Source organism: Camelus bactrianus, chromosome 15 (assembly GCF_048773025.1).
Source record: "Camelus bactrianus isolate YW-2024 breed Bactrian camel chromosome 15, ASM4877302v1, whole genome shotgun sequence".
NCBI classification, from domain to species: Eukaryota; Metazoa; Chordata; class Mammalia; order Artiodactyla; family Camelidae; genus Camelus; species Camelus bactrianus.
This window is the reverse complement of record NC_133553.1, coordinates 35,864,722-35,892,180: the sequence shown is the minus strand read 5'-3', so window position 1 is coordinate 35,892,180 and position 27,459 is coordinate 35,864,722. Positions and strand designations below refer to the sequence as shown.

The 27,459-nt window shown below is 32.8% G+C and overlaps 1 protein-coding gene across 11 annotated transcripts in view; it reads right to left on the bottom strand.

Moving 5' to 3' along the window:
- The window catches only part of BIRC6 (baculoviral IAP repeat containing 6), a 197,178-nt gene that overhangs the window by 95,974 nt on the left and 73,745 nt on the right, over positions 1-27,459 (bottom strand). For 7 of the 11 annotated variants that reach the window (XR_012511857.1, XM_074378695.1, XM_074378694.1 and 4 more), the window contains 21 exons: positions 25,271-25,458; positions 24,161-24,484; positions 23,818-23,917; positions 21,612-21,826; positions 21,218-21,426; positions 20,538-20,884; positions 19,726-19,945; positions 18,985-19,118; positions 18,112-18,249; positions 16,627-16,754; positions 14,511-14,642; positions 13,489-13,704; positions 12,707-12,890; positions 11,923-12,078; positions 10,392-10,525; positions 9,606-9,759; positions 7,291-7,407; positions 5,487-5,641; positions 4,867-4,993; positions 2,449-2,559; positions 829-962 (listed from right to left, as the gene is read on the bottom strand). Coding sequence is in view for 10 of the 11 variants with exons in the window: in XM_074378695.1 (XP_074234796.1) it covers positions 829-962; positions 2,449-2,559; positions 4,867-4,993; positions 5,487-5,641; positions 7,291-7,407; positions 9,606-9,759; positions 10,392-10,525; positions 11,923-12,078; positions 12,707-12,890; positions 13,489-13,704; positions 14,511-14,642; positions 16,627-16,754; positions 18,112-18,249; positions 18,985-19,118; positions 19,726-19,945; positions 20,538-20,884; positions 21,218-21,426; positions 21,612-21,826; positions 23,818-23,917; positions 24,161-24,484; positions 25,271-25,458 (3,623 nt within the window). In the remaining variant the exon portion in view is untranslated. The remainder of the gene's footprint in view (positions 1-828; positions 963-2,448; positions 2,560-4,866; positions 4,994-5,486; positions 5,642-7,290; positions 7,408-9,605; positions 9,760-10,391; positions 10,526-11,922; positions 12,079-12,706; positions 12,891-13,488; positions 13,705-14,510; positions 14,643-16,626; positions 16,755-18,111; positions 18,250-18,984; positions 19,119-19,725; positions 19,946-20,537; positions 20,885-21,217; positions 21,427-21,611; positions 21,827-23,817; positions 23,918-24,160; positions 24,485-25,270; positions 25,459-27,459) is intronic. The other 4 variants (XM_074378700.1, XM_074378701.1, XM_074378697.1 and 1 more) reach the window with 3 other exon arrangements.

Genomic DNA, 27,459 nt, shown 5'->3' with positions numbered 1-27,459 from the left:
TGTTTCTGAAGTATAATTCACCTACAACACTGTGCTAGTTCCTGATATACAACACAGTGATTTGATAGTTCTATACATTTCAAAATGCTTACCACAGTAAGTTTAGTTATCATCTGTCAACAAAGAAATTGCATTATTATTGACTATATGCTCCACAGTGTACATTTCACACTGGTGACTCATTTATTTTGTGCTCAGAAATTTGTACCTCTTACTCTACCTCACCAATTTCTCTCATCCCCTCTACAACTCCTACCCCCATTACTGTATCTGTGATTCTGTTTCAGTTTTATGTTTGTTCATTTGTCATGTTTTTTAGATTCCACATAAAAGTGAACTCATATGGTATTTGTCTTTCTCCATCTTGTTTCACTTAGTATAATATCCTTTAGATCCATCCATGTCAACTTTCTGTTTTTTGTTAAATAGAACATTTAATATCATAAACGATTAAGTTAGGTGACTTGTCAATCTTGACAAGAGATCATTAAACATAATATATTATTTTAAAAATTATTTTTAATTACCCAATTTTTGAAATGCTTCTCTGACATTCAGGTAAGTATTTATTTAAAATGTTTATTAAATTATACAAAATTAATGCCAAAAATATATCCCTACACAATAATCCAATAAAAATGCAAGCAAAAACTTACTACCTGCTATAATTCAATTTCAGTATTGTTATTAATATTACAAATAATTCAAAACATTTTATTACATTGATACATAAAATTTTATGTATTTAGGTACACTTAAAAGTTTTTCTTTCAAGTATGCTGATTCTATAATCTGGGCCTATTATGGATTTTCAGAAAGTCTTATTACCTGTGGACTGTGTTGATTTGTTCCATGTGGACTGGTGCCAGAAAGAAACTTCACTAAAACATGAATCAAGTTTGGATCCGAAACCAGCAGATGAGCAGTACTCTCCTGATTTCCAATGGCACTGCTGGAGCCAGCTATAAAATATTAAAAAAAAAAAAAAAAAAAAAAAAAGTTCTCAACAAATAGGCCCTGAATCAATGGAAATGCAGTATTTAAAACATCTTTTAGTTTCAAGTAAAACTCACATATTCCTGGAAGTTACAGCTGATTAAAAGGGTCTGAATCTCTACTGTACTGAGTGGGACTCATTCTCTATTTTCATCTACCACAGATCTCATGCCCCTCTCCTAATCAGACTGTAAAAAATACCCAATTTAATGCACATCTTATTCAGCATACGGTCAATAGAAAAGAAATAACTAAATGCTCATGGTCCTTTTGGTAAGCCTATTCTTAGTAATTATTTCTCCATTCCAGAAATAGAGATTGACTTCTCAGGTAAATTTTAACAAGCTTCAGAAGATAAACTGAGGCAAAACATATTCATTTTTGCATGTCAGCTATATAAATGCTGTATACTGTTAATTGATATACAGATAACACATCCGTTTCCTGAACTGAACAAAATATCTTTGAGTCAAATCTATCTTCAGTGTCACATGGTGATGTTTTAGGTCCCATATTTGGAAAATATATTTCAAATGAAAAAAATGCAATTCCATTTTGATGCTAAGCAGTGATTCAATTTAATATCTTCGTCATCGTGACGATGCTTTCTAGTCAATGAAATTCAACCCAAAAAGATGGGAATGAAATCCACCCACTGCTGTCATAACCTACAGATTCAATAAAGATTTCAATTCACAAGCGGCTAGTCCTTGCTCTCTAATATGAACTTTGATCCCTACCTTCCAACAACCTCAAGAATGTCAAATAAAATCTAGACCTGAAAAGCAAAACCAGTAAGCATTACAGAAGATAATGTAGGAGACTATCTTTGTGACTGTGAGATACTGAAAGCCACAGAAGGCACTAAAACTTCCTTTCTAAGAAGGTTCAGAAATTATTTTACCATCTTAACTTAAATGGGAAATAAGGGTGTGGGATAAGGAAAGCAGGAAACATAATGGGACTTTACAATCTGAGAAGTAGCAATTATGTTTAGTGAATATATGTCTTAGAGGTGAAAAATACAAACTGAGGAATCTAGTCTTATATGTTCATGAATATTATAATGAACAAACCATTTTTAAGTGCAACGGTACTTTTAAAAGAATAAACAGCCAACACAAGACACAGACTAACATTAAACACTTGACTTTGTACTCTAAAACTAATCAATTTTACTTTAACAACTAGTACATTTTTAGAAGGTAATTTGAACTTGTATTTGTAGAGATATGAAAGTATCTATATTATAAAAGTAAAGAAGCACAAACGGTAAGATACATTAAGAACAAATTCAGAAAAGACATATTAAAATAAGGAATTTAATCATCTTCACAACTATATCACTTCTTGGAAAAATCTTCTTTAAGAATCTGCTATCAAGGGTAATAAAGTATATGTCAGAGAATTAAAGGAATAAATAGATTTAAAGGAATAAATGTTTGAACTTACGATTAAGCTGCATGTTTGTCATGAGTGTTAGACTATGAAGCACAAGGCACCACGTCCGGAGCAAAGTATTGGGATACCACGCTAACACCGTGAGAAAGCTAGTTATCGACGCTATGTGGAAAAGGAAAAGGGGAAACATTTTTACCCAGAAAAAGCAAATGTTTACTAAGAATTAAAAAGAAAAATAATGAATTTTAAAACATGATATTACTTTTTAAAAATCAACTCACTACCTAGTGTCCTCGAAATATACAAATAAAAAGTTCCCCATTAAATATAACCAATGCACTAACCATCAACAACATTTTACTGTCTAAGGCTCACCCTGTGACAAATAAAATAACATGTCATCACTATAAATTTGTTGTCCTTTCCAAAGTACAGGCATTTCCACCTAAACACAATTTGTGTTTTACTAAAAATCTTCACATTCTGCAAAACCAAGAATTAAAAATAACAGGGCATATTGGAAAGACAGGGATGGGTAGACCATTCAAAACCAATACAACTTCCCAACACAAGCATGAACTAAAAAACAATAACTAACTCACTTGCAATGTCTAGATAAGAAGCACACATGGCAGGTAAAGAAGCCAAAAAAGTTATTAAAAATACACAAACACAAAACAGTGCCCAGATTGTACTCTTAAAACACTGTGTATATATGGTTGATTCCAGATCTCAGGCAGGAAATACAGAGCCTGAAGCATCTATCACACTAAAATCTAACAAAGACATAGTTGTGTATTTCACAAAAAACAAAACCAATAAAACCTAAAGAAGCACCTTATTGGCCACATATAGCACAATAAGCATGACTGTAACAGAAATATGAGAAATATTTTAAAATCATGAACTTATACAGGTATTTATTAAAGAAACTAAGTGGTTATAATTGCAGGCTACTTATGAACCAATTCATTTTAAATTTTCACTTTAAAACCCCAAGTATTTCTAGCATTTTTCCTGCCTGTTACATAAAAAGTCTCCAGAGGATAACATGATAGCATATGAAAGGAAGTTTCTCTTTATGGAAGTTTTTTAGATAATAAAGAAGTAATAGACGAATTAGATTATCTTCATTTTGAAACTTTCTATGAATTGTTAATAAGTCTAGGCATTAATCATTAGTGCCTATTAACAACATAAAAAGAGACACAACCCATGAAACTGCCTTAAAAAAAAAAAAGCCTCAAGTCAGATTAAGCTCTAGGGCTAACTTCCAATTTACAGGAAATAGATATGAAAACAAATATATGTATTTATATGCATGACTAGGACATTGTGCTGTTCAACAGAGGTCAACACATCGTAATTGACTGTACGTCAATAAAAAATTTAAAAATTTTTTAAAATAAAAATTTAAAAAAATACAGGAAATAGAGAGGATATCATAGGAACACAATCACTAAAAATTGGGACCCTGGGCATCCTGAAGACAAGCAAACTTCTTTGACAAATAACATTGCAAGGAGATTTAAAAAAAAGACATGGAGGGAATCTATATATAGAGGGATTAAGAATCATAATTAACTAAAATGTGTAGACCCTACATGGATTCTATTTCATATAAACAAATGTTGTAACAGTTTAGCCAATTAGAAATTTGAATACTGGCCAAATATCTTATACTAAGGAATAATTTATTACCCTTCTAGTCACTCTTGTTTATGCTTAATGATTTTCACAATAACAAAGTTAAAAAACACGATCAGAGCAAAATCTACAATGATAATTATTACTATTATTATTAATACAGTGAAACAGATAAAAACCTAATAATTAAAGTAGGGCCGGCTCTTGCTGAGTCAATGCAGATGTAAGTGGGACCATGAGCCAGGTATGGCTGTCACTAAGGATGACAGACAGGCCATGTGAAAGCCAGGCATCCTGTGTATCTCTAGAGAAAACACCAGGAAAAAAATGACTTTTATTCTTCTTTAAATAGATTCCTGTAGCTAGAACTGAAGGCTAGTTCTATTCCTATTGAAGGGTATTATCCTAGTCCCACTATTCCCACATTCCTGTATTTGCCAAGAAAAAAAAAAAATGAACACAATTTATACAAAAATTGACATCTTTCTCCAATTTACCAATGCCCTAGAAGCTATTTCACAATTATAAGAAATACCAGTTCCAACAAAACAGTGAATATGAATAAGAAAATACTTGAGGAAAATAAAATGTAAAGATTAACAGAACATTGTAGATTTTGTCTGTGTTGCACACAGATATAAGATAATACAGATCAAAGACTAAGAGTTTTCTGTCCTCCTTCCTGATAATTATTATGTCAGTATATTAAAATAGGTTTTTTTCACTAAAACATTATTACCCTAATGACAAAGATTAGGTATTATTAACATAATCATTACCTTTCCAGCTTATTACTTATGTTATGTCAATAATAAATCTTACCTTGATTTAATGAAATGACAGGTATTCGATTAGCATTGTATAAAAAAATGTCTGCTCCATTTTCTTTGTTTCCAGATGAACTAGAATTCAGACTCAATGTGAGCCACAACTGGAGAAGGGATTCCAACTGAAAAAGAATGAAAATTGACAGAAAAAAAAGTACCTATTATATTATGAAATATCATTTAAACAAAAATCTTTTGTATGCATCCTCATGAGTAAATTATTTTTCTATTAAATACTTTTCCTGGTTATTATGTCAATTCAGTAGACAAGCAAAAACATCTTAAAACTCTAGATCAAACAAATTTTAACTATATTAAAATTTATAATTTACCTAATACAAATGTTTTACTAATTAAAAGAGGTGATTCAAGTCTTTAAATACAGGTATGTGTAATACATAGTTGGAACCAAAGCAGTAAAAGCTTAAAATAATAAAAATTACAAAATGACCTATCACTGAGGCGCTGTGGTTAATCAGAGTATCTCCGGTATTTTTTCATCTGAGTATCACAAAGAAATCATCCCTGTCTGGTTGAGAATGATCCCCGTTATTTTCATCTTTTACTAGGCTGGTATTAATGTCTAAAAATACAGCATTTCTCCTGAAGTCATACCTGAACATGATGGACTTGAAGCATGGAAAAAAGTTTGTTGAAACAAACATTTAACATTGGGACAGATGATAACTGTATAATAAGCTGGTTGGATTGGTTCGCTGCTTGTAAACCCCCTAGAAGTGAATCATCTGTTCCAGTGGGAGACTGTGATACTGAAAATTAAACACAATTATGATTTTATACACGAAGTATCAGGAGAAATGTTAACTAGCTATCAATATGTATAGGTAAGTGAAGATCTTTTTTAAAAAAAATTAAAATTGCATTCCTTAAAATTGTTTATCTGAAAACTTGTTTTTACAACATTACGTATGAAAGTTAAAAAGATAATCACCAAAAAGAGACGCTCCCAAATTCACAGGATTTGTCCATCAAGAGAAAAGAACCTTATTCTCTAGTAATTTTTATTTTCAACTTCTTCCTAATTAATAAGGGGTTAGGGGGTAGAGAGAAAGAAAGAAGACTCTTGCCTAATACTTGAGAAGGCAGCTTTAGAATAATCTAGACTCTAATCCACTCATTCTCAACCCTGTTGGTGCACTAAAATTACAGGGAAGCGTTAAAAAATTCTGATGCCAAGTCACACACCAAACCTAACTAAATGCATATATATTCAAGGGGAACAGAGAAATAAAGGGACTCTAGTTTTTCATATATTTATAAAGTTTTTATATTAAAACAGCACACAGTTCTGCACAGGAAAATAATCAAAAGAGAGAAAATACTGAGAAGCAAAACACTAGACCAATCCTTCTGTTTTTCTCCTTTTTTCCCATACTTCCTAAGGCAAGAAATAAATGAGGATTGCAAATCAAAACAATTTAGTTTAACACAGAAAGACCTAAAACCCCAAATTTCTCTATTGAAATGGGTTGTGAATTCTTCTTCACAGAAGAAGGACATGATGTGCTTCCTAGGTGCCAGCCAGTATCTCTACATCTTTACTCACTACCATGACCCAGAGAAAGCAAAGCAATTCACTGGCCTAAGAAAAATGAAAACATCACCATCTTCTCAGCAACATGCCTATCTTAAGACAGACAGGCTGTAATCTTAACTGCACTCACCTGATAGAAGGGGGTCTGCCCAAGTCTAGCATTACATCACGGGTCAGCAAACCATGTCCTAGTGGCCAAATGTGGCAGGCCACCAGATTCTGTGACACAGTTTCTTTAATAGCCATACCTATTCATTTAGGCATACATTGTCTACAGTTGCTTTCCTGCTACAAAGTCAGAATGTATAGTTGCAACACATACTGCACAGCCCCAGAAAAACTATAAAAAGTTTTCCTTCTTTTGCTGTAGTAAATCCTCTCAATTCTGCAGTTCAAGTAGGCCCATTTAGCTGTCGTCCTTATCTAGGTCCTAGACTTCAAGGATGATAAAGATGTTACTATTAAAAACCCACTTTATCATAAATTTGGATATAATGCAACAAACTCCCAGGCAGCTACCTATGCAGGCTTTGCCAGGAATTTCATTAACTTCACAACACCACAATAACAAAAACATGACTCAGGTTTTCCAACTGAATTAAAAACCACTACATGTAGATATTTTGCTCCCCCTCTACTCTCCTAATTCATTAATCCTTTGTCTTATTTCTCAACTTGCTACTAACTTAGCAAGGGAGAGGTGAGACACACACACACACACACATGTATGCACGCACATGCACAGCCCCCTCAGATACCCATCAAACATGGAATTTAAAAATCTATCCTTTCTGAGTGCACCTGCAAATAATGAAGAGATAAATTATTCACTGTAACATTCTAAAAATAGTGACTTTTGCTTACATGTAGGAGATGTATTTGTCAATGCCTGTAAAATGGAATCCGCTTCCAGGGTAGACATCATTTTCAACATAAGTTCTGCTTGTTGTTCGAGTCCAACTTCTAGGCGAGCATCTAAGGCTACCAAAAGCAATTAAAAGGAAAAAAAAAACAAGCTATTTAATAATTATTATTCAAGGCCTACTTCCTAAAATAACATGTTGCCATTGGAACTCAAAACAGGGTAAGGAGTGTGTCCTCACATTGGAACGATCTGGCATGGGGTATCAGAGCCACAGCAGGTAACAGCATCTGTGCAAGGGAGGCTGAGATGGGAGAGTGGATGTACAGAGAGAGGTGGAGCAAATAAGTGAAGCAATGAAGATAGAAGCAAACAAATTAAGAATAATGAGAACCTCACTGTTAGAGAAAAGAGAAATACGGAAAATGAGAAAACTAAACTGAAGTCTTTGGAGTTAGATTACAGTTAAAAGAACTGATTATCAATGTGAACTCATGGCATTTTAGAGAAATAAATAGATAGAGAAATAAATATAAACACAAATGTGTATACACACTCCCTAGATGTGTCCATCAAGAGGGCATAGAAACAACCAAAACTTAGCACTAACTATATCTAGTACGCCAATCTTGAATCCTTAATCACATCTCTCCAATGAAAGTTTTTGAAATATTTTTTTCCTTCATCAAGTGGCTAATTTCCAGTCTGGGAAAGGGCATGTAAATGATGAGCCTGGGGCATCCTATTGTGCCAGAAAATGAAGAACTGCTCAAAGATGAGGTATGCCAAAAAGGAAGAGACCAGCTTAAAAGAGTTATCACTGGTCAAATCAGGGACAATTTGAACATCAAAATAAATAATGACAACACTGTGAATACACTTAATGCCATGGAACTATACACTTAAAAATGGCTAAAATAGTAAATTTTATGTTTCCTATATTCTACTTCAATAAAAACAAATAAAGAATAATAACAACAAACTATAACCCACTGAATAAAACAGGAAATCACTGGTCTATTCAAAACTAGATAAATAGTAAATTTTTAAAAAAGGAATAGTTTCCAAGTTATTGCTCTGCCACCCCAATTCCCCAATTTTTTTACAAAGGGGAAAAGAGTAATTTTACAATGGAGAAGACTGGCAGACATCTCCTTTATGAATTAAATAAACTTAAAAGCATCAGCAGTGGTCCAAATTTAAAATCATGAGCCACCTAATAGGATGCAATAAGAAAGCCTGAACATAATACTTCCGTGATAGTTCTGTGAAAGATGCATGACCAAAATCTAATCATGAGGAAACAGCATACAAACCCAAACAGAGGGACATTCTACAAAATAACTGTCTTACAATCTTTAAAAGCATCAAGGTCACAAAAGTTACCTCTGACAAACTGTGGCAGGCTGAGTGAGACTGAAGAGATACGACACCTACAGCTGATCCTTAAACAGCAGTTTTAACTGCATGTATATACTTATATGTGGACTTTTTAAAATAAATACGCAGTATACAATCCTTAGTTGGCTAAATGCATGGATGCAAGAATCTCAGATAGGGAGGGCCAACTGTAAAGTTAAGCACAGGTTTTCAACTGTGTGGAGGTGGGCACCCTCACCCCAACCTTGTTCAAGGGTCAACTGTAAATGCAATGCATGTTTCTGTACTGGATGCTTCTGCATAAAGGACATTTTTATTTAGATACAACTGCTGAAACCTGAATGGGTTAATTTCCTGATTTAGATGAAATGTGCTTCCTGATGTGTTTATATACAAGAAATGTCTTGGTTTGTAAAACAAACAAAACAAAAAAACATCAGATTGGCAACTTATTCCCAAATGGGTCACGATAACAAATGTTCTCTGCATTATACTTGCAACTTTTTGGTAAATGTACTATTGTTTCAAAATTTACAGAAAGATTTATAAAAAAAAAAGTAATATACTTGTTGTGACTAGAAGAGTGCAAAAACAATACTCAACATGATTTCATTCTGTTTGCAAGTAAAATATAAATTTGATATTAACAATAAAAACAAAAGAAAGTACAATTAATTAAAACCACTAGCAAACCCACACAACTCGCAAATGTATTTTGCAAGGTGTTATTTTGAGAAACAAAAGATGGACCATTAACAGAAGTTCTTCCACACTGAGCAACGTAAAGCTCTGAATGTCAGTCACTCTCATGGCACCTCCGTAACATTCAACCCTCTCCACATACACAGAGGCTCAAATTCTCAACAGACAAAACATGCATAAATTTAGGACTTGTTTTAAGAGTAGCTTATGCCTTAAAATATGAACACACACTTACCTTGAGACACTGAAACACTAACTGTCTGTGATCCATTCTTCTCTGTATTTGCTGGTGGCTTTGCTACAGGAATTCCAAGGCCTCCAATGTAAGGATTGTAATTGTAGGTGCCATAATCAGCACCCCAATAGTCATACCATGTACTGCTTATTGGCTTAAAAAAATAGGAAAAAACTGTGGTTTATTTTTGCCTCTTCAGGAAGAGTGACATATTGTTTACTTTACCTAAACTCAAATAGGGCTACAAAATAAATATTCTCCTCACCCTTTCAATTTCTAAAACATACTTACAATCTTAATGATCTATAGGGATGGTTCAGTAATAGTCTCTCCATTATATCCCAAAATCTAAAAACATCTTATTTATTAGAATCTGAGAGATAACTAACATCTTTAATAAAATCTCCTACACACAAAATGAATCAAAATAAAGGAGATGTATCTCCTTTAGAAAAAGCTACAGCTAACAAAATAGACTCTGCAATGAACTTAACTTGGATGAACTAAAATGCTGCTTGAAATGTTGAGTCCATAACTATACTTCCCATGCTTGTTAGTGGTTCTTATTAACATATGAGATGTTAGTGGCTGTATTAATAAAATGGTATAAGTTGTCCTTATACTGTTCACTAGTATTAGTCTACTAGCGTACCTATAGCAATTTAACTTTGAGTAAACTGAATAATGGGCTACATTAGATGTATATTTTCCTCTTTTACGTAACTAATAAATCAAAAGTATAACATGAAACATTTCAATTGCAAAGAATTCTTTAGAGTATCATACCTTAAAAACTTTGGCTGCAAGAGGATCCTTTTCCAAATCAATATCTAAAGGATCAATGTCAACTTCCATTAGATCCTGAAGTAGCTCAAGATCAATTTCTTTATCTTTTTCCAATGAAGAAAGAGGAGGTGCACCTTCAAATAATTAAAAGTGATTTCTTTTTGGGGGAGTATATAACATAAAATTTAACCAATATATTGCTTTTAATTACAGAAAAAGTTACTTTACTTATGTATAACATATGTTCCTACTGATATAAAAATCTCTAAATTTTTATACTTGACAATTAAACATTAGTAAGTATGTAAATATACCATTCTATAACACACAATTAAAAACACCCGTGCAATAACACCTGATCTCCTAGGGAAAAAAGACCACAGTACTATCTTTATTGAATCAAATGGCATAAACTTTGCTATTACAAATAATCATTAATCATTTCTAGGATGGACAATATTATTCATTTTATTCCCTCCAATACATAATTTAATATATTACATCCAGTAATTAAAGAAATGATACCCAGTAATAAAGTGAAAAGCAAAGATTTAAGTTTTAAAACTGCTATTCATCTTGTTTTTCTATTATGAATTAGAAATTAATTTGCTCTCAGATGACTCTAAATTCTTAACTAGCCTTCTATTCCTTACAATCCTTATTTTTCTTCCCTTCCTACCCTCTTTTATTCAACATATATTTATAGAATGCAGAGAAAATGCCAGCCTGTATTAGGTTTTCAGTATATGAAGATTAATAAATTTCTACCCTCCAATAAATTAACAGAGCTTCAGAGGTGAGGATAGACTACAGAAATCAAACCAACTACAACATGGTAAGTGCTATCAGAGACAATCAAGAATGTAGGCAGCACCGATGGGAGCCTCCAACATTGCTGGTGGTAAAGGAAAAAGTTCCTTGCAGGAGGGCATGCTCTATGTGAATCTTAGATAAGGAGTTCATCATGCAAATAAGAGAAGAAAGTCTATTCCAGATAAAGGGACTATCAGGTAGAAGGGCTAAAATCATGAGGGACTCTAAGATTAAGAAACACAGATGGTTGAAATGACCACAGCATCTGCAACATATAAGTAACTAATAATATAATAACTAAAACAGTCTTGAAAACCTGAGAGTACACCACAAAGGACTGTGCATGCTAAGATACAAATTATAGTTTTGAAAAGGCAGAAAACAAGGAAAGAAAATAAAACAAGAGCCTTGAATCTTGCTATCTTCATCACTGTGTATCTTTAACTATTTTCTAGGTTGTAATTTCTTTAACAGCTAAAACAGATCATATCAAAATAACCTGGACACTATGAAAGGATACCATTTTATTATAAGCATTCAGAAAATCAAAGCAAAACATATTTATCAGGAAAATAACTGATATGGTTAGTAAGGCTAAAGATCTAATATAAAACTTAATTTTATACTTCATTAATATTTTTAATTTTGAAATATAATTTTCATTTTTCTTAGAAAGATCTAAGGATATTTTAAGTAAAACATGATTCAAAGAATGTACCTGTTATATCATGTGTCAAAGGTTCATCTATAGTTTCCAGCAACTGAACTGAAGACTGCTGAAGGGAGTCATCAGAGTCGCCAGCTGTTGCACCTACATCATCGCTCACTGTTGCTTCCTCCATGGCTTCTGCAGCCACTGGAGCCAGCAATTCTCCTGTAGGTAAGAACATCATAACTGCTTCAGTAATTTATAAACAGACATCCAAAACATATTACAACATACTTTTTCCTCCAGTTTAGTGAATGAAAGCAAGTGTACTCTATCACCTATAAAAATTCTGAGGCAAATGAGTCCCCACCTATCCATGCTAGGACACACTGTATCATCATCAAATGCTAAGGACAAGTGACTAGCAGAAAATACAAAATGTAAAATATAAACAAGGAGTTATTATATTCACTTTACATATATTAACTCACTTATTCAACAAAATAACTTCATAAGGAAGGTACTATTTTACAGACAAAGAAACTGAGGAACAGGGAGCACCTTCCTCAAGTCCACATAAAAAACCAGGAAGCAGCCCACTGCTGGTATTAATGAGGAAGCCTACTACCTCCAATATTCCTGCACTTTAACAACTCAGCTCCTCCATAAAACACTTGGATTTAACTCAACTGTCAACATAATTAAATACAAAATAACCCTAACTGGTTGCTACTGCTATAACATGAAAGAAACATTTCATACTTTTGAGGTCATAGTTTCCATTTAAGATTATTTTGTCAAGCAGAGGCAAGCTAATTTTGACATATCCTATTAAAAATAAATCCTAACAAACCTGCTAAAATATCCTGTATCATACAAGTTAAGGAATATTGAGCCCAAGCACCGCCCCAAGATATATCTCCTCTATTGAAGTCAGTTCCAACCAGAAGTAATAGCAGTCTTTCCAGCTGGGGTTCATTCACAATCTCACACAGATGTATAGTTGGCCTCGTGGCATTCGCAATACGTGCAAGAACCTGCAATACATTTCACAAAATCATATGCTATAAATAGCAATTACATAAGTTTTCTCCAAAAATTAAGAGTTAGAGTAGTAGTTTTCAATGAGATATACTTTTGATGTCAAAATGATTGTCTGACATGGAATGCAAAAGAAATATAATTTCATGGATCAAATATTAAAATCTGGTTAAAAATGTGGGTTGAATAGTTTAAAATAATTTCTGTAAACAATGAATATGCTACAGGAAAGCCTTCCAGGCACTAATACACCCTTCACTGCTATAATTTGATCATTATTTGTGTATTTCCAATTTTAATTAATAGAAAAAGGGTAGATAGATATACCTGTATTACTGACATTTCAAATCTACATTAATCTAGTTTTAACAGGATTAAAATCATACATCAGGTCTTCTGAGAAATAACTGACAAAATATTTTAAAATCTTTCAAGGCACATTAAAAAAAAAAAAAAACTAAATGGCATAAAAGGAAAACCAATGAAAGCACTTTTATTTCTCTTAAAAATCAATTAAAAACTGTATTTTTTTCTTAATTACTTTTCTTACCCTTTAAGTTTATAATTATAAATTATGCTTATTAATTTACTTACCTTACAAACAAATAGTAAGAGATCTGCATGGCATGTAAAATCCATGGAGAGGAGAAACAGGACAAGTTTCTGGACAACTGAAATACAACGTTCATGGGCCAGGGTAAATGGAAGTGGTTCTATCTCTGGACTTTCTTTTGTTGTTGTAACTTCTGTGTCTAAATTAGAACGGGACCATTCTGCTGTCCGACGTAACCGAATTAAATCCTTAAAGTGCTGTCACAAAAATTCACGATATTTAAATCAATGTTTATTGAATGAAAATTCTTTCAGTACAGATTTACTTATGGAATCAAAATATTCACTCAGAAAACTTACAAATTCTAAAGAACGAAATTTTTAAGGCAAACCATAAGCTTCAAACAATAAAATTACTAAAAACTATACTAACCAATATACCATGTGTCATATTTTAGAGTAAGGTACCAGATACATAACAGAGTTTCAGAAAGGTGAAATTCTATAGAAAGGTCAAATATAACATCTTAAATGAACATTACCAAAACATCCTAAACATAATTCATAAAAGATGAATGGTAAAGAAACCTAAGGTATAAAGTATTATTTTAAAATCTGATGGAATAACTATACTGTCATACTTATAGAAACACAATACATAAACTTGGTTGCTACATATGTTTTATCTCCCCCAAATTAAAAAAAAGTCTTTTTAAAAATTTTGTCTACAAATCGTTGACTTAATTTTCACTTAGAAAAGACACACTAGGAAAACTATGTATTTCCTGAGTCCTTTTATCTTCAATTTACTGGAACACAATACACTTTAAAGGGAATACACCAGAAAATATTTTAAGTCCACATTTATCATTTATTTCTTTGAGTTAAAAGCTACCTATCCAAAAAAAAAAGAAAGTATTTAGAACAGATTTTTCTCTTGATAAGGAGAATAACATATATTTAAGCAGCTTTAATAATGACCAGGAAACTTCTCAAATAATTTAAAATACTAAAAGGGAGAGTGACTTTTATAATATAATTACATTAAAAAGTACAGATCTTACCTTTGACGTAGCTTGCTTTAATTTTGCCTGCTCTACCAGAAGTTTATATGATGATCCTTTGTTACTTTGTATTTTTTCTTTTTCCATCTGTTCTACCAAAGCCTTCTGTTTTGCTTTTAGTAAGTTAAGTTGCTTTAAAAAAAAAAAAAAAAAAAAAAAGATCTTAGAGTTAACAATGTAAAAAATAAGAAAGTAAATTACTGTACTCCTCACCGAATCCACATGTAAAACTAATGTAATAAGTATTTCCTTGAAAAATTAGTTTTAACTGCATTGCTGATTTTTAAAAAATCATTTCCAAATCCCAACTAAAAGATCTCTCTCAGTTATAACTGAGAATTAGTTTCTTAGCCCTGGGAGAAGAGACAAAACTGGAAGACTTTTATGTAAGCCACTAATGAGACTGACTGATGGACATACTTTTTAAATGGAGGAAAAGAATTATTTTTAAATACTTGGTGAAAATACTTCTATTGCACAATATTCTTAGCTTTGCTTTTATGGGAATCTCCTTCAAGAGTAGTATTTTTTGGTATGTTTATGGTTTTTATGAAAAATTTTATTGAGATAACTGTAAATTCATTTGCAGTTGTAAGAAATAATGCAGAGATCTCTTGTACGCTTCACTCAACTTCCTCCAAAGATAACATTTTGCAAAACAATAGCATAATATAACACAGTAATGACATTGTTAGAATTGACCAAAATTTTTCAGATTTCTCCAGTTTCACTTGTACTCATTTGTGTCTGCGTCTGTGTTTAAGTATACGAGTTCTATAGAATTCTACACTTTTGTTGGTTCAGGTATCCACACTATAGTTTATACTAAACAGTTCCACCACCACACAGTTCCCTCATGCTGTCCATCCTCCTCCCTATTCTGCCCCATCCCTACCCCTCGTAACCACTAGTAGGCTGAGATGAACAAATACACCAAAAGGGAGATAAAAAAAAAAATTCTGCTAAAAAGATCTAAAAATATGTTAAATGACCACTTTCCCATATATTCATTACAAGGAACATTACTCAAAACAGAAAGTCACTAGAACATTATAGTCATAATTATAACTGAATTATTTAGTTAAGAAGTTAATAAATCTACTTTTTAAGAGTATTTCCTAAATTTCTACTGCTGCTATATATTTTTGTTATCAGGAAAAAAAGAACTAATATAAAGAGATATCCACATGGCTATTATCTCTATATATGAAGAAAAATGTATCCTAATTTAAAACCAGCACGCACATGTATTAAATAATCAACATACGTCAGTCATGTCAATGTGAGAACTAATGCAAATCAGTATTTTCAGAAAACTGTTCCAAAATTACAATTAACATATACAACAATTATAACCAAGAGAAAATGTAATTTTTAACTTATTTTGAAACAGCAATCTTAGTTCCTGCTGTACAAAGACATTTTCTCCCTAAACTATTCGAGAATATAGGATAAATGGGGAACATATTTTATGGGATACTAATTTAGAAACCAGGGAATGCCTTTTTGAGGAAGTGAATATGAACTAATGTCTGAAAAGTAAGTTAGATTATCCAAGCTAAAGAGTAAATTGAAAGGTATGGGGTAGAGAGGAGATCAGAACATGCTAAATGAAAAAACTGAAATGGATGGTCCAGGAACTCAAATTCAATAGACAGATCAAAATTCAAAACTGAAAGTTAGTTGGGCAGATAATAGACATGCTAAAGCCATGTTAAGGAGTTTGACCATTATCTAAATGTCAATTGGAAGCCACTAACAATTTAGAGAAGGAGAGATATGATCAGGTTTGTATCTAAAAAGAACTCTCTAGGGGTAGCATGAAAAATGGACCGGACTGACAAAGAACAAATGCAGATAGGCCTTTCAACAGGCAAATGATGGCCTCACTTAGAATGGTAGTAACAAAGATGTGAAGAGGTAGAGACAGTTAAAAGGACATCACCTAAAATTTGTAAACTACATATTTTTGCCATCTTACAAATAAGGAAAGTCTGTCAAAAGTGTTAAATAATTTCCCTAAGTAGTTCATTAATGTCATACGTAAGGTCTGATGGCAAGTCCATCTCATACAATGTCTCAAATACTAAAACAAACAAAAAATATCAAAAATTACCTGTTTATGATGAACTAGCTGCTTTCTTATTTTTCTGGAATATAATCTATCAAGGCTACTGCTGCCTTTGGAAGACCTATTTATGTTCTGGGTGTGCAGATTATTGTTAATAAAACTCCACTGGTTACCTATAGGGCAAAAAAGGTTGTATTAAAAATTATGTTAAATGTGATTTTAATGTACTATTCATAGCCAGAAAACACAAAATGATAAATGTGTCAATCATGACAAAACAGTTTTATTAAAAATTAAGGAACTCATTGTAAACAAATTGCTAAGAAGATGTGACACTAGAAAGGCTAACCTAGACCCTACGTGACTTCTCTGCCTCCAATCTTTCCTTCTTTCTCCACAACTGTATAATCTTTGTACAACACAGCTTTGATAATGTCACTCCACTGTAACAACAAGAAAATGCCCACTGTTACCTATGCCAAACTCACATACTTCTGTGCAGGGACCAAAAAAAGGGATACTCAATAATCTGATTTAATGATTGCATAAATAAGGCTGAATAGTTCAAAAACCATGCTGTGTAGCTCAACTTAGTCTCATTTTGGAATGTGTCCAGACTATTCCTTACTCGCCATTCTCCCATTCAGTGCAGGCTTAATCCCTCCCACACTTGACCCATCCTCAATGTTTTTTTCACGTCTTAACCTAATGACATCTTTTTCTATTCTCTACTACCCTTTTGTCAAGCCAGTTCAAATTCTTCAAACCCTAAAAATATGTCTTCCACCAATGTGTTTGCATAATGCATGAATGCTGTAAATAAAAACTAAGACCTCCCATACAATGTACTGTTATAGTCCAACTTCACAGGTAGTTGTATTTAATGTCTTATCTATATATCCTGTAACTGACTGAACTGACTCAGACACATACAGCATTTAAAAACTAAATATATGTAAGACAAACTTTCTGTACATAAAAAGAATTCTCCACCCTATTTTCAAACATAATGTGCATCAATAAAACATCTCAAGGGATCTTTTTCAATACTAGAATCCTAACAATGTTTAAAACTCCTAATTTTATGGCACCTTTTGTCTGTATTTACATATTAAATGTAGGTATTTCTTAAAAGTCTTGTTAACTTGGAAGAAGGGAAGAAAATAATTTGTCTTGCAGTCTGATTTCCTTTAATATAAAAAATTTTCTGTGACTCAAACTTCTGGAGAAAGATTACAACTCACAAAAATCAGGTAATTTCTGTATCTAAGCATAAAAGTCATTTGTAATTCATTAGTAGAACTATATTCTATAATGGTAAATGGAATGATACACTATACTAAATAACATAAAACTACAATTACTCTTCACAGATTTCCTTTTCGTAAACTTCACTTATATGTCTGTTATTCCTGGTAAAGTTAACTAACATTTTACATACAGCTGAAATCTCCAGGACAAAGCAAGTTAGGGGAAAACTTCACAGTCACTCAAAATCCCCACCAAAAGATTATTATAAACTTCTGATACCTGTCAGAAACCTCTCTCTGTCTTTACCATTCAAAGGTTTCTTTGCAGATGCTGCTTCATCTTCTACAGTTGCCACATAATCCAGCAACCTGGACACCAGCATAACAACCCAACTGATCATGGGAATATCTAGTACTCCTATACAGAAATAAAAGGGAAAAAGTAATCCAGTGACTTTAAGAGTACTAATGAAGTCTGATAAAATATTAATAAAATTAAGACATTTTATAAATCCAAAACACATGATATAATTATAAACACTAATATTTATTTATAATAAACCTCAAAACTGAAACCTATGCCTACAAATTGAGTAACACATTGAATCAAATGAAAGATCTGACAAACACTTCATGGAACAAAAACAGAGTCTTAAGTATAGCTTGAATCCAACAGATAATAACTTATAAACTAGAAAACAAGATATAAGACACCTACTCTTAGACTTACAGGTGCCTGACATAAAAATTTTAACTCTCAATTTATAATTTACATAGTTTTAAACCACGTTTTAAAGTTTTTATTTCAATAATTATTTTATTGTTCAAATGAAGCTCATTATCAATGATAAGAACAGCAACACTGCCTTAAATTTAAACATGAGTTTAATTTTAATTATGATAGTATAGAAACAACATATCACAATTTCCAAGTTCAAAATTCACATGATGAAACACATTTAAAAAACAATAACCCCATACTGTAGTCAATCACATGAAGGCTGGTCATTCTAAAAAGTCTACATCATAAAAATAACAACAAAATGTGCAGCAAAATGAACACTGAAATAAATATTTCAGATCAGCCATTTCGTAAAAGCAGTATTTATAGGAATCCTATGTTTTTACTAAAGATTGCTACTTTTAATAATACCTTCTGTCCTGCTATGCATGGGTAACTGTGGCTGGAGAGGTGACAGTAAATTATCCAACAGGTTAAGTAAGCTTTCTAATACTCCACTATTACTAAGTGACCTTTGACCAATGCAGGAAAGTAACATGAAGACCCTTAAAAAAAAAAAAAAGATAAATAAATAAAATAACCAGTAAGAATCCATTTAATTGTTCATCTTAAAAATTATAGAATGTTAGAATATTTGATTCTTAAGATTTGAGAGGGGCTTTAAGGATGCAGAGCTCACCCTCTACTACAAATACATCAAAAATACATCTGTATGTGGAACAATTCTCACAGAATACCTATTGAACTCTGATTCTCAGCAAGATTTATATTTGGAACTATGATGTTAAAATCAGCTGTTTCTCAGCTATTAGTTTTATTTTCTAACTTAATCCACAAGAAATCAGGTAGAGAAAATTTTAACCTCAAAAAAATACCTTTGACACATAAAGTAACATGATCTGATAGGAAATACTTCTAAACACAGGTCTATAAACTCCACAGATTCAGTCAGGAAGCTAAAGAATGTAGTGTAGTTATATATGATACAGAATCTTCTTCAATATTCCCCTCACTGGGCATTCCCCAAACTCTGAAAAGACATGCTTCATTTCCCACACTCAATATCCACATAAACAAGATTTCCAAATCAAAACTTTGACTATGAGAAGTATAACTCATAGTAACAAATTACTCCAGTATTTTCTGACCTACCTATCCTGTGGAAAGATGAGAAGCTGCTCTGAATTGTACAATTCCTGAAGAACATTAGAAAGAAACTGGCCCCACCATCTTTCACCACCACAGAGTTGAACAAGTAAAAGACCAGTATGTAACCGTATCTTTGGGGTTCCACTGATACACAAATGTTTAAAAAGCTCTTCACAGGCCTGGGCATGAAATGTACTCTGCAAAACTGCAGGAACAGAGTGTCCTATTACAAGAAAGAAAACAGTAAAATTTCTATTTAAGAGTATGCTCTACTATCAAAATCAGTATGCCTGGTCATATTTCCTTCTTTAACAGAAAAATTATATTCTATTTATTTTCCTATTCATTTATTTACTCCTTATATGTACAGCTTTTATTTGCTAAACACTTAGGTAAGGATGAGTTAGCACTTAAAACAATTATATTTCTTGTATGTGGAGCTGGGTGTATCAGATGGCCGCGTGTGTGTGCACCCGTGTGCAAGCCCCACATGTAATGATCAAAAATAGCGACAGTACTATATTAGACTAAGAATTCATTAACAGTTTTCACTGTTGTGCTTTCAAACATTATTTATTATTTTGCCATTAAAAATAATGTGGCACATCAATAGCAGAAACTCCAAAACAAAAATCAAAACTCCATTTAAGAAAAACAAATAAAAACAAGGAAAAAAATGAATTAACCTAAAACACATTTCATAAACACATCTGAAAAAAAATCAAAATTAACTAGACCTAGGAAACAACAAAACATGAAACAAAACCACATCAAATACATTTCCAGCCTTTTAAGTACTTAAACCAAATACAAACCATTGGAAGAGTGAAGAAGGCTGAGCAAAGTGTCCAATAAATATCTGATGATAGTACGTAACTGCTCTGTGGAAGACATCTGAATCAAATCTTTTGGATCTGATGTTTCACTCAGCATCTTCCTACTTGCACCAAGAGCTACTTTGAGCCTCTGCACTGCATTATGAGCCAAATTTAATTGAAGCTGTAGCTGAATACAGTCTTGATAGGCAGAAAAAACTCTACTGTCTTCCTCAACTGCCTTGTCTGGCTTTCGCAAAAAGTACTGCGCATTGTTAGCACTGTTGAGGGGAGGAAGGTCAATACTTTGCAAAAGAGTTTCCAGTCGATGACAAGCTAAATTATACCTGTAAGTAAAAAGTAAGTGAATAAAATAATTTCTGCAACATTCTCTTTGATGAACAAGTATGAACATTAACTAAAAATTAAATCTCTAAAACACGTTAACACATAACCATTAAAAAGAATTTATCAATTGGTAAGTACTAAAAAAAAGAGCCAATTACTTAATCACAATATGTTAATGCATTAAGTATTACTGTAACAAGCTAGTACCCTACTTCCTCTCACTCTTTTCTATACACTAATGAAAAGGCATTTCTTGACAAATATATATCCGAGATATTATACAAAATAGAGGGTTTCAGTAAGATTAAAATATATTGCAATTTTCTACTAACCTGCACTGTATATCCTCCTGTAGAGCAACCATCATCGCTAAATGCTGGTCAATTTCTGGTTGGTTTGCAGATTCTCCCTCTCCCCTCAAAGGATCATGCATTAATTTCAGTTCACTCTCCCAAGGCAAGATATAGGTATGCCCATAGTAAAATCCTAATGGAATTTTAGCTCTGGCATTTGTACTTCCATAACGTCCAATGACAGTGATCTGAAATGAAAACTTATAAGTACGGGTACCACCAATCTACAACAGTAAAAATCTCTGTAATGTATTTTAAAAGAGATATAATTATAAATTATAAAAAGATACTTTTAAATTGTATGTCCGAATAGTTTTCATAACTTATCAGAAACACAGAAAGCGTATCAATTCATTTTCTTGAAGTTCTTTACCTTCATGAATCTGCACACAGGAGGTGGTATTAAGTCATGAAGAATTAGTGAATGGGTGCTTATATCAGTTGCGACTACCAGTCGCCTCCCATCTACCTCTTCTCCTAATGTCCAAATGTCAATTGACAAGGAGGCCAAGTCTCCACATGTGGGAATTAATACATCTGTCAACAGTATTGGTTTGCCAAAATCCAAGGTCACAAATCTCCTTGCTCCTATCAGAGACAGAGCAACATTTGACACAAAATACCATATATCAATTAACCAAAAGATACACTCAGAAAGTGTGGAACACTTGTCTTGAAATAAGAAATCAACTTACTAAACTACAAACATGAGAAAAAAAGTTACTTTTACTAAGTAACTCATTCAAAAATTGTCTAAAACCTCAATCTATGTTAGTTTGAACCTTAAGACTTTGGTTTAAAAAAAAATAATATACATGAAAAAGCTTGTTACTACCAAGGCAATCAACTGTACACATAGACTTAATTTAAAGCATTAGAGCAAAAATAAACGTAAATTAGCAAAAACAGAATACAGATTAATTCCATAAAGTACCTATCTGTTCTTTCAGTCATTTGGACTTTTAAAAAATTTCACAATTAGATGTATTAATGATATCAAACTGTATCACATGATTTTGGTTTTCTTAAGCCTTGTTTAACATCTTTTGGAGTTGCATCTTACATTGGGTTTAAGGTAAAGGAAAAGCATAAGGCTGAAATCACATGTAGCCATTACTACCACACTAAAAAATGTCTTAGGAAAGTTGTCTAATGGAGACAGATAAAGCTTATCTCAAATAAGCCTCCCCCTCCCTACCCCACCTTACTGACACATCACTTTCTCTTCAGCTCAGTACCAGATGAAGCAGAAGGCTTACTCTTCAAGGCCACACTAAAGAGGTAGTGTGTCTTTTCTGTGTAAGCACTAAACCCACACTCAGCATGGCTGAGATGCTCATGCTAATGAAAGGCAAGAATGATCTGAGAGGAACAGAAAAAAGAGCAGTTCTGCAACTCTCATCTCCCACACATTTCAGGAATATGCTCAATTAGTGAAACAGTAAGCAGAAGCATTAATAAAATCGTAATTATTTTTCTTCTTTACTGGGTTAGGGGTAGATAGTAACCTTACCAGTTACATTTTACAGTTAAAGGACCCAACTAAATTTAACTTCTAGGACTAGTATTATTCTCAATAGAGTCATTTTAAGGAAAACAAGGCAGTTACCAATACTTCCCTAAACAGAAAGACTACTGAACAACAAAAAGCATAATTCTTCTCCTTAGGGGGTTTATGTGCCACAATCAAGTCCATAGATTAAAAAACCAAATCATAGTATAAAACAACTGCTCACATTTCTTAAGATTGGACAACAACAAATTTCACTCTAAATGTTATAAGCACTGATGTTATTACCAATAAATTATTTAGTGGGCAGAAAACACCATTAACACTTTATTTTTTTTTAAACTCTTCCAAAAAGGAAATAACCCACTGCAATAAATCAAATATAGTTCAACTGTTCACTTAACTATATTCATGTTACTTCCTCCTATAAAACACACCTAAAAATTCTGTTAAATTCTGCTGCTGCTCAAGCCTGGAAATAACAGTTGGTAGGACAATAAGATAAATACTGCATATAGTATATATGAAGTATATATACAAGATACGTAGTACAGATGTTCTAATTGAAAGCACCTATCCTGATGACAGGTCTCTAGCACATAAGCATGGTACAAGCCTAAGTAAAATTTGAAGTATGCAGCGACCATGAAGTGTTATTAATCTTATGTACTATAATTAGCAGTAATTCCATCTGCTTTTCTCAAGAAAGGGTTCCAAGACCAGAATGCTCATTTTAGGAATACTTCTTTAATTTTTAGTGTAATGGCAATTGAGCAGCTCCAATGGAGGCTGAAAATCTATGTCAACCATAGTTTAACATGCGAGACTCATTTACAGATCAAAGCCACAGGTTGGATAGAATTAATGAACCTAGTCAGCAGCACTCTTCCATTCAACTTGGTGAGCACACAGCTTAAGCTTATGGAGTGCTTATTCTTACTAAAATGTATTTTCCCAAGAGATATGTGATTTATTTTCAAAAGAAAAATCTAACTACAAAAAAAGTCTTCAAAATTCAAATGGCCAGCAGACAAAGCAAGAAAAATATCTTAAGAAAGTCAAAGATTACCTGAATGCATTCGCTCAATAATAATGGACTGGTGAGGTGGAGGCTGAAGAAAATGTGAAGCATGAGAAATTGCAAGGGCTAGACCAGAACCAAGTGGATTCTAGAAAAGAAAAAGGTATAACTCTATATTGGTATCACTCTTGCTCTATAAAAACTAATAGCCATAATATGAAATTAACAAGTCTCATCTTCTGATGCACATTCTATAACATCTCATAAAACAAAATAATCTAATTTGATATAACAAGTTGGTATAATAAAATTTTGCCTTCTAAAGTTAGCACATACATCAAAATATTTATCAATGTATAAGTGAACATCTATTTAAAATATAATAATTTACCATTCTGGACTTGTTGGAATTTTTGTTATGTGCAGCAAGATTGACTGTTGGGGGATCAATAACTGAGCCTGGGAAAAGCTGTGCAAGTTCAGCATTAATCACAACGGAAACTGCTTCATTGGGTGGGGTGAGTGGTGGAGTCATAAAAAGTGGTGTTGTTTTTGGAGTGGGTGGAATAACGTCAGATGGATGGATGAAGAATCCAGGGGCTGCCGCTGGGTTGGAAGGCACAGAGTTGTGTATAGGACCTACTGCTGATGCTGCCGATGCTGCTGCAGCTGCTGCAGCAGTGGTCTGGTGTAACTTGGCTTCCAGCTTTGCTTTCTGTAAGAGAAGTAAAAGCAACAAATATAGACTAATCCTGCCTGCCTAAGTTGTGGGGAATACTACATGGTATATATTATGAAAATAAGCATGACTAACTGGATCCTAATTCAATAAAAATGAAACTAAGGAAAAAACAGACTCAACCCGGACGGAGTATTTCTATGGTATATATATGTATTTCATTAAACATTTGCTTAAAATTTCTTGAGTATTTGGGAAGTAGGACTTTCTCAAAGCAAAGATGGAAAGAAAGCAGAACAATTAAATGTAAATAAAGAAACAAACTCCTCCTAAAAACAAAATATTAACAGGCAGTGGATTCTCATGTTGCCTAACCTGATATAATTTGTCACCTGAAATTGCATAGGATGCATTTAGACCATGATGAAATCTCCAAAACATCTGTTGTTTTTACTAAATCTTAATCACATTAATTTAATTGGTCTTTAAAACTGTTTTAGGTTTTTCAATCCATAAAAATAGTAACTGGTAACTGTAATGTTTGACCAAGAGTATTTAAACAGAGTTAAGAATGGATTTTACTTAATGATTACAAAGAAAATAGCAATTATATTACCCCAGGTATGTATCAAATAAAATACATTTATATAATTTTTTAAAATTTAAGTATGTCACAAAGACGTTACCTCAATTTTTGCAGAAAATGATTAGCTCAGATGGTCAACCTAATTTCCTTTATGAAAATAATGGTCATTTTTACAGTACTTTCTCAGCTTTTGAAGTTTAGAGACAGCATGAACAAAGAGCCAAATAGTCTCCAACCTGTTGCTGAAGCTTCAAAAGCTGCTGCTGTTTCTCTTGCAGCACCTGCAGCTGTTGCTCGGCTGAAGCCATTGCATGAGAGAGAGACTGCAAAGCTACCTGGGCTGCTGAACTCAGGGCTGTCGAAGCTTCCCCAACTGTCCCAGATGATAGTCCACCTACTGCAGGAGTAACCCCGAAGGAACTCACTGGCATAAGACAAGGAGGGGGGGAGAAAACAGGATGAAGAAAAGGTTCACAGAGAAACATACGCACACCATACTACTCTGACACTAAAACTACAGTTAACTTTTATTTTAAAAATAGAAATATTGAAAGGAAATCTTAATGGTAAAAGTGTATCGGTAACAACAGTATTCAAGCATACAAGACCCAGGAATGACTTCTATATCAAACAAAAAATTAGTATACTTTTGAGTTTAAAAATATTTTCAGCACAGGAGAAATTTCATTTAATATGGCTAAAATGAAAATACAAAATGAGAGTATTTTTATACAATTTGAGTGTAAGAAATACATTGACTTTTGCTTTACTAAGTTTTCCTCCAGCAACATTTCCTCCCTTCTCCCCTAAAAAGCTAAAAAAGACTTTCAATTACAAGAACGTCATTGAAGACTGATGACATCTATTTTTCATTTTAAAGCAAAACCTAGACAGAGTCTGGCCCACACAGAATATGTAAAGCAATATTTCCTACCATACACTTCCTAGAACACTAATAAAAATAGAAGCACAACCTATGCATAGTCAAATATGTCTGGCACATACTGTTTCCTCATGAACATTATCATCATTAAAGGTCTATGAAATCACACAAGTTAAAACACTTCCTTGACTTTGCTTTCCAATGTTATTTGAATATACAGTATAAAGGAACTTTTTTCCCTATCACATATTTATATTTGTGGAAAACTACTGAAAACAGCTGAGACAAAGACTTAATTTCCTAACTTACACAGGTCAGCATAAAACAAGAAGTAAAGGCCAAGTCTAATAACCTCATTAATATTTATATTATAAAAGGCTTTTATTAGAAAGCTTATATTAAGGAAAAATAACTGCTCCAAGAATAGCAAATGCTTAGTGTGTATTACCAACCATCTTTCACTGTTTTAGTTAATTACTACATTCAACAAATGAACAAGACTGAAGGGCAGGTACTATGATTCTGCTTTGGTTGACTAAGTAAAGAATGGCTCAGAGAAGTTACCCTGTAGAGCTGACAGTGGTAGAACTAGGGTTAGAACCAATGACTGTGTGAATTCAAAGCCAGTGAGAGGCACAGTGCTAAGCATGGAACTTACATCAACTCATTTAAACTTTGCAGTGGCACATGGGTGAGTACTATTGTTATTCCATTTCACAGATAGTGAATCTAAAATTGAGGGAATTAATTTGCGCATAAAACTTGAAAAGGGAAAAAAAATAGGTAATCTGACAGCCTACCTTAAAATCTAACAATGGCTTTATTATGGCAGAATTCTAATGAATTACTGAAAAAGAAAACTAGGCTACAATCACCAGATAGAAATAACAACAAAATTGTACATAGCCTCTTATAATACAAAATTTCCTCAACTTAAAAAAAGCACGTTTATTATAGTGCAGTCATCCTACACTTCATTTAACTTACACAAATTCAACTACATGAACTTGGTCAAAGAAACAGCAATCATAATTCTCATAAACTGTGTGTCCCCAAATGAAATCCATCTGCTCCAAAGGTTCCACCAAAGCAACAGCAATTCCAATTCTGGAGAAAAAATTATTGAACTTACTGAAGCACTTATGTTGTACTTGTACTTCTGGGGTAATTTAAGTGAATTTCAATATTAACCACGTGTACTTTAGCCCCTTTACTGATTTTAAAATCTAATGCCCAAATCAAGTAATACTTAAAGGAAAATGAATTAAGTCACTAAAACACATAACAGACAAACAATCCAAGAAAAGTCACCACGCTATTACAAAACTAACTTTCAAATCTTTTGCACAGTCTTTGAGTTTTCAATATCATTTTCTGTTTTTATACTAAGGACCTCTAAAACTAGATATGAAAAAAAAACAGGTGAGAACAAGATAAAGATGACTATTACCACCATTTCTATTCAATATCATGCAGGAAGTCCTAGGATGCACAACAGACCAAGAAAAGAAATAAAAGATAAAACAACTAGAAAAACAAGAA